This window comes from Colobus angolensis, unplaced genomic scaffold, assembly GCF_000951035.1.
Source record: "Colobus angolensis palliatus isolate OR3802 unplaced genomic scaffold, Cang.pa_1.0 Scaffold64, whole genome shotgun sequence".
NCBI classification, from domain to species: Eukaryota; Metazoa; Chordata; class Mammalia; order Primates; family Cercopithecidae; genus Colobus; species Colobus angolensis.
Window position 1 is genome coordinate 1,921,972 of NW_012120043.1, and position 8,084 is coordinate 1,930,055.

General features: G+C 56.3%; 1 protein-coding gene across 1 annotated transcript in view; it reads left to right on the top strand.

Annotated features, from left to right (window-relative positions):
* The window catches only part of CSNK1G2 (casein kinase 1, gamma 2), a 25,971-nt gene that overhangs the window by 10,059 nt on the left and 7,828 nt on the right, over positions 1-8,084 (top strand). The window contains exon 2 of the mRNA XM_011964113.1: positions 3,562-4,013. Within this exon, the coding sequence (XP_011819503.1) occupies positions 3,827-4,013 (187 nt within the window). The 5' untranslated portion in view covers positions 3,562-3,826. The remainder of the gene's footprint in view (positions 1-3,561; positions 4,014-8,084) is intronic.

The window sequence follows — 8,084 nt, forward strand, 5'->3', positions numbered from 1 at the left end:
TGTCTCTACTAAAACTACAAAAAATTAGCCGGGCACGGTGGCGGGCGCCTGTAGTCCCAGCTACTCGGGAGGGTGAGGCAGGAGAATGGCGGGAACCCAGGAGACGGATCTTGCAGTGAGCCAAGACCGCGCCACTGCACTCCAGCCTGGGCGACAGAACGAGACTCTGTCTAAAGAAAAAAAAAAATAGATTAGTGTTTCCATCCCTGCTAGCATAACATCCAGCCTGTAGCCTGTGGATCAATGAATGAATGACTTGGAAATCAAGATGACTCCTTGACATGTCATTCATTCATTTATGAATGACACGGTGTCGCTCTGTCACCCAGGCTGGAGTGCAGTGGCACGATCTCGGCTCACTGCATCCTCCGCCTCCTGGGTTGAAGCAATTGTCCTCCCTCAGCCTCCCGAGTAGCTCGGGCTATAGGCACGTGCCACCACGCCCAGCTAATTTTTATATTTTTTTGTAGTGGGGGGCGTTTCGCCATGTTACCCAGGCTGGTCTTGAACTCCTGAGTTCAAAGCAGTCTGCCCACCTCAGCCTCCCAAAGTGCCGGGACTACAGGCATGAGCCACAGTGCCTGGCCAAGTCTCACTGTTTCTGAGGCAAGGTCTCACTGTGTCGCCCAGACTGCAGTGGAGAAGCAGAATCACAGCTCATTATAGCCTCTACCTCCCAGGCTCAAGCGATCCTCTCACCTCAGCCTCTTAAGTAGCTAGGACTACAGGTGTGCACCACCATGCCTGGCTAATTTTGATTTTATTTTTGTAGAGATAGGGTCTCCCTGTGTTGCCCAGGCTGGTGTTGAACTCCTGGCCTCAAGCAGTCATCTTGGGTCAGCCTCCCAAAGTATTGGGGTTACAGGCAGTAGCCACCACACCCACCCACAACTCTCATTATTGAGAAATACATTTGTAAGACTCTGGGTGCCTGTAGGTGCCGTGGAGAGCAATCACTCTGATGGAGCTGGGGAAACTGAGTAAATTGAAACCCCCGGAAAGGATTTGCTGTTCTAGAGGCCATGCAGGACACGTGTGATCCATGGGAGGAGGTCAAATGGCAGGATTCGTGGAAGTTTGGAGGAAGTTGATCCCAGGCCTGAAGGATCACTGTGAGGGTTCAGGACTTCCGTGGAGGAGGAACTGCAGAGGTTTTAGAAGCAGCAAGACAGCTAGAATGACAGGAACTTGGAGATGTGACTGCACTGCTGCCATCTCACAAGAAACTTTCACATGTGAGGAGTTGCCTCTTTTTTTTTTTTTTGAGATGGAGTCTTGCTCTGTCACTCAGGCTGGAGTGCAGTGGCGCAATCTCGGCTCCCTGCCAGCTCCACCTCCCAGGTTCACACTGTTCTCCTGCCTCAGCCTCCCAAGTAGCCGGGACTACAGGCGCCTGCCACCCCACCTGGCTAATTTTTTTTTTTTTTTGAGACAGAGTCTTGCTCTGTCGCCCAGGCTGGAGTGCAGTGGCCGGATCTCAGCTCACTGCCAGCTCCGCCTCCTGGGTTTACGCCATTCTCCTGCCTCAGCCTCCCGAGTAGCTGGGACTACAGGCGCCCGCCACCTCGCCCGGCTAGTTTTTTGTATTTTTTAGTAGAGACGGGGTTTCACCATGTTAGCCAGGATGGTCTCGATCTCCTGACCTCGTGATCCGCCCGTCTCGGCCTCCCAAAGTGCTGGGATTACAGGCTTGAGCCACCACGCCCGGCCTAATTTTTTGTATTTTTAGTAGAGACGGGGTTTCACCATGTTAGCCAGGATGGTCTCGATCTCCTGACCTCGTGATCCGCCCGTCTCGGCCTCCCAAAGTGCTGGGAGTACAGGCTTGAGCCACCACGCCCGGCCTAATTTTTTGTATTTTTAGTAGAGACGTGGTTTCAACATGTTGTTCAGCCAGGTCTCGATCTCCTGACCTGGTGATCTGCCCGCCTCGGCTTCCTGAAGTGCTGGGATTCCAGGCGTGAGCCACCGCGCCCGGCCGAGGCGTTGCCTCTTGAGGGTGAGCAGGGGAGTTGCTTCAGCTGCTCTCTAGTCCTGGTGAAGGTTCTGTGAACCTGGTGGAAATGAGGACAGAGGACTTGGAATAGCTCGGAACCTCCGTTGACGAAGCCGCGGCTGGGTTGAGAGGACCAACTGCAGTTTTGAAAGATGTTCTGCTGTGGGTAATAAATGCTATCAGACAGCATCACGCCCCACAAAGAAATCTTTGATGAAAGGAAGAGTCGGTCGCTGCGGCCAACTTTTTTGTGGTCATAGTTTACGAAGTTGCCCCCGCCTCCAGCAGCCGCCGCCCCGATGAGTCAGCCGGCGTCTACGTCAAGGCAAGACCCTCCTCCCGGGAGATTAGGGCGCACTCCCAGTTCCGACGATCATTACCACTGTTTAGCAGTAAAGTATTTTTATTTCTCTATTATTTAGTTAAGATGGGGTCTCGCTCTATCACCCGGGCTGGAGTGCAGTGGTGCGATCATGGCTCCCTGCAGCCTCCGCCTCCTGGGCTCAAGTGATCCTGCCGCCTCCGTCTCCCGACTAGCTGGTACCACAGGCTTGCGACACCACGCCCCGCTTAATTAAAGTGTGTCCGTTCACGGTATACCACGGCATACCACGGTACACTGTGAACGTAACTTTTGTGCGCACCAGGAAACGAAAACATTTGAGTGACTGTTGCAGTGTGGAACCCCAAGGCACGCTTGCGATCACCTCAGGGTGTTTCTCGTACCAGAACACGGTTGCCAGGTGCAGTGGGGCAGTGCTTGTGACGCTGGTGCCTTTGTTTCTGTTGTGGCTTATTCAGCTGGGACTTCCTGTCCTAACATTTTCGGCGATGGCCGTGCACCTGTGGCCCCTCCTCACCTGTGTCCCTCAGGCCCCGCCATACCCTCCTCAGCTCCGCTCTGCACCGAAGGAGCTGGGTCAGACCCACCCTGGCATCGTCACAGCCCCGAGTGGTGTCCAGCCTGCCCCGCTCCACCAGGGGCTGGGGTCAGGCCATGAGGGTTCCTGCAGCAGCTCACGGCTCGCCGGGGCCTCCTGCCCTCCGGTCCACTCTCCCCACTTTCAGTGTCCCCCGGCCGGCCGCCATGGGCAGGGGCAGCTCTGTGGCTTCTGTGTCGCTGCCTCAGGCCTGCCTGCTATCATCTGCCTCCCTCCTTCTTTCTCAGAGCAGCCCTGGGCCTGGAGATGGGGACTGTTGTGTAGCCCCTCTGCGTCTGGGGGTGGGACTGTCCCTGGCTTCAGGATCCTCAGGGCCTCTCCCCGGGATTGGCAGTCACACCCTCCTGGCAGTACGTCCTCCCACCTGTGCCACCCACCCACCCGTCTCGCTTCATAGAAAGGCCCCTGAACCCTACCCTGTTAGTCTCCAGGCAGCCAGGCCAAGACCTCTGGCCTCTGATGTCACGTGGCGTGTGTTTCCCAGCTGGGTTCCGGGCAGGGACAGTGCTTGTCATGTCCCGGCCTTCAGAGCTCCTTCCAGCCCAGCAGCCCCCTGGCTGCGTCCTCTGTGGCCTCCGCCCCGTGTCCTTGCCGGCGCTCACCTGTGCCTCTGTTTCTCCGCAGCTGTGAGCCGTGAGCTTTGAGGCGGTGGGACCTGTCAGCAGAATGTCTCCTGCCCCCGAGAGCCACCCCGAGGCCACTGAGATGAGCACCGCGGCCTGGCCGGCCCGAGTGCCTGCGTCTCAGTAGCCGGAAGCTGCGGGCCCACGCCCGCCCGCCAGCCGCGGTGATGTTCTAGCCACAGAGGAGCCCAGACCTCAGGTTTCCAGAGACTTGGGATTTGCACGGCAGCAGAGTCACCGTGGAGAGGCCAGGGTATCACAAACTTATGGATTTTGACAAGAAAGGAGGGAAAGGGGAGACAGAGGAGGGCCGGAGAATGTCCAAGGCCGGCGGGGGCCGGAGCAGCCACGGCATCCGGAGCTCGGGGACCAGCTCGGGGGTCCTGATGGTGGGCCCCAACTTCCGCGTCGGCAAGAAGATCGGCTGCGGCAACTTCGGGGAGCTCCGCCTAGGTGAGGCCCTGCTCATGGCGGATGGGGCAGGAGGCTGCTGGCAGGGCCGCATGGGGTCACTGGATCCTTCGGCGGGGCCACCCCGGGTCACGGGAGCCTCTGGCGGGGTGGCACGGGGTCACCAGAGCCTCTGGCAGGGCCGCCCCGGGTCACTGGCGTGTGTTGAATCATCGGTCCATCGTGGTACGAGTGCTACTTCCCTTCGAGAAAGCTCTGTGGGAAGAGTGGGTTTCTGGTCCTGTCACCTTTTCGGGAAACAGTTCTGTTGGGAGGCAGGTGGCCCAGAGCAGGCCAGGCCATGCCGCAAGGAGCCCGAGTATTAAGTCATGAATGACTTCCACAGCCCGTGTCCATGCTGGGCAAAACCCTGGGCCTTAACCGCAGGTGCCAGCAGGGAGCCAGCGTCGGGTGACTGGAGTGACTGTTCTGTGGTGATGACGCTGCTGTGTGTCACTCCCAGCTTCACCATGTAAAAGGCCGCGCCTGGCCCACCTGGCTCCATCCCTTCTGCTCACACTGACCTCTCTCAGGTCGCGATCTGATGGCCCGGGCAGGCGTGAGGAGCAGGGCCAAGGATTGAGCCTCTTACTGGCCAGGGGCACCTTCCCTGGGGTGGGGGTGCCTGAAGATGACCACCAGGCCTGGGGGAGCTCTCAGCACGTTTGGGGCCAGTCGCAGTTCGTGATTAGCTGTGCCAGGGAGCCGGATCATCCCCAGAAATATTAAATTCATTCCTGGTGCTGCTGGGCGTACGGCAAACGCCTGAGCTCCTGCGGGAGGGCATTTGGCGTCTGTGGCTGGGGTTGTCCGGGAGACCCAAGTGCACCCCCAGTCAGTGTCTGTCGTGGTGGGAGTCGGGGTCTCTGGGAAAGAGCGCAGGATGGGCAGGTCCGGGAGGCTGCGGCAGTGGATCAGCCTCACGTGGGCACCCACGGCAGGCAGTGCTGGAATCCGGCCCCTCAGCCCAATGAGGTTGTCAGATGAGGGAAACTGAGGCACAGGCAGTGGGCATGTTGTGGCTGCACCTTCAAGAGCGGCCGTCCAGGGGTGCAGGAGCATGGGCTATAGCCACCCGGACCCCAGGCATGTTTTGTGACCCCGCTTCCCACCTCCTGCCTCAGCTTGCCCACCTGTTAAATAGGGATGAATGGTAGTTGCCACTCTTCAGAAGTGGGTTCAGCAGGCAGTTCTGTGGCAGAAGTGTGTGTCCCGAGTCAAGCAGCTTCTCCCAGGCGAGGGCAGCTGTCGGGGTCACTGTTGGCTGCTTCAGTGTTCCCACTGGCTGCACCCAGGGCCCCAGGAGGCCCGTTTGAGACCCCATCCCGAACCCGATTCCACCCCAGCCCTTGGGGAGGCTGCTGGGATTCCACCCTTTTGCGCAGAGGCTGGGCTTGGGCCACAAAGCCTCACTGCCTGTCTGGCGGCCTGTGGCTCGGGAGGCCCCGGGCTCCGTTTCTCAGCCAAGAGACTGAGCTTTTCCCGACGGTAGCTGTGGCCTCCCAACCCTGTGTGTGTGTGCACACTCAGGCACACGTGCAGACACATGCAGATGTGTACACACATGCCCACACACGTACATGTGCACACTAAAGCACACGCACACAGGCACGCACAGCCACAACCATGCGTACACGGGCACACAGGCACATCTGCACACACACGCCTGGCACAGCCCTGTGACCTGCAGCCTGCGGGATACGGCTTTTGGGGACCCAGATGACTGTGTGGGTCCTGTCCTTGGGCGGCAGTTGCAGGCCGCTGAACAGGGCAGGTCCCCGTAGGCAGGTGAGAGGTGAGAGTGACATATGGGTGATGCCAGCTTGCCAGCTTTTTTTTTTTTTTGAGACGGAGTCTTGCTCTGTCACCCAGGCTGGAGTGCAGTGGTGCAATCTCAGCTCACTGCAAGCTCCGCCTCCTCACGCCATTCTCCTGCCTCAGCCTCCCAAGTAGCTGGGACTACAGGTGCCCGCCACCGCACCCGGCTAATTTTTTGTATTTTTAGTAGGGACGGGGTTTTGCTGTGTTAGCCAGGATGGTCTCGATCTCCTGACCCCATGATCTGCCCGCCTCGGCCTCCCAAAGTGCTGGGATCACAGGCGTGAGCCACCGCGCCTGGCCTGGTGACGCCAGCTTTTGCTGAGTTGTGGTTTGTGCGCTCTTCAGCCTGGCGTCTTGGGCGTTGTGTGCTTCGCTGGCAGCCGCACGTCGTGGTTTCTCAGGGGTGCCGGGAGGCTGTTCATCGGAAGATGCACCACCCCTTCTTCATCTCCTCAGTGCAGGGACGCTTGGCTGTTTCTGGATTTGGGCCCTTCTGAGTAGAACTCACTGCCCAAATAGAACTGAATAGCACTGGGCGTCTCGAGCACTCCACATCACCAGCACTCAGGACTGTCAGTGGCTTTGGTGTTGAGCCTGTTGTAGACTCAGGTTGTCGAATATTGTTCTGTTGTTTAGAATCTGTCATTTTTTTCTGTTTTTAAGGTTTTTATCTTTGATTTAAAATTTTGACTATGTTCTGTTTTTATCCTGCTTAGGATCCATTGTCTTGGATCTCTATGTTGATACTTTTTCCAATTAACTTTGGAAAAGTGTGAACCATTATTTCATGAAACATTTTTCCATCTCAGCTTTGCTTTGTTTTTTGTTTTGTTTCGTTTTGTTTTGTTTTTTAGATGGAGTTTCACTCTTGTTGCCCAGGCTGGAGTGCAATGGCACAATCTCAGCTCACTGCAACCTCCGCCTCCTGGGTTCAAGCCATTCTCCTGCCTCAGGCTCCCAAGTAGCTGGGATTACAGGCGTGCGCCACCACGCCCAGCTAATTTTTTCTTTTTTCTTTTTCTTTTTTTTTCCCAGATAAGAGTCTTCCTCTGTCGCCCAGGCTGGAGTGCAGCATCATAATCTTGGCTCACTGTAACCTCTGCCTCTCGGGTTCAAGCCATTCTTCTGGCTCAGCCTCCTGAGTAGCTGGGATTACAGGCGTCTACCACCACGCCCAGCTAATTTTTATATTTTTAGTAGAGACAGGGATCTCACCGTGTTAGCCAGGCTGGTCTCAATCTCCTGACCTCGTGATCCACCTGCCTTGGCCTCCCAAAGTGCTGGGATTACAGGCGTGAGCCAACGTGCCTGACCATTTTTTCTATTTTTAGTAGACATGGGGTTTCACCATGTTGGACAGGCTGGTCTCGAACGCCTGACCTCAGGTGATCCACCTGCCTTGGCCTCCCAAAGTGGTGTTACACATGTGAGCTACTACACCTGGCCTGCTTTGTTTTTTTGAGACAGAATCTTGCTCTGCCCAGGCTGGACTGCAATGGCACAATCTCAGCTCACTGCAACCTCCACCTCCTGGGTTCAAGCAATTCTCCTGCCTCAGCTTCCCAAGTAGCTGGGATTACAGGCGCACCCCACCACACGCAGCTAATTTTTTGTATTTTTAGTAGAGACGGGGTTTCACCGTGTTGGCCAGGATGGTGTTGAACTCCTGACCTCAGGTGATCCGCCTACCTCGGCCTCTGAAAGTGCTGGGATTACAGGCGTGAACCACCACGCCCGGCTGACCCCGGAAGTTTTGCACTGGCCCAGCCTTGCTCTCATTCTTGCGTTCTGGTTCTGCGTGTGACGCGAGTGCTTGGCGCTGTCCGCAGCTCCCTCGGCCCCGGCTGTTTTCCCTCAGTCTCTCTGTTCTCCTGGTGTCAGGCTGTGCGGCTGCTGCTGCTTGCTGTAAGTTTACTCTTTTTCTACAGCCTCCAACCCTGGAAGTCCATGTGGTGAATCTTTGATTGCTTAGTGGCATTTTTCGGTTCTGTATGATTCTCCATTTGATCTCAGCTGAGATTTCTCATGTGCGCATTGATTTTGGCCATCTTTTCCTTTACATCTTTGAACATGTTTGTGCTGTTTCTTAGTCCATTTTGTGCTGCTATAACAGAATGCCACAGACTGGGTCATTTATTTTTTTTTATTTTTATTTTTATTTTTTTTTATTTTTTATTTTTTTTTTGAGACGGAGTCTCGCTGTGTTGCCCGGACTGGAGTGCAGTGGCCAGATCTCAGCTCACTGCAAGCTCC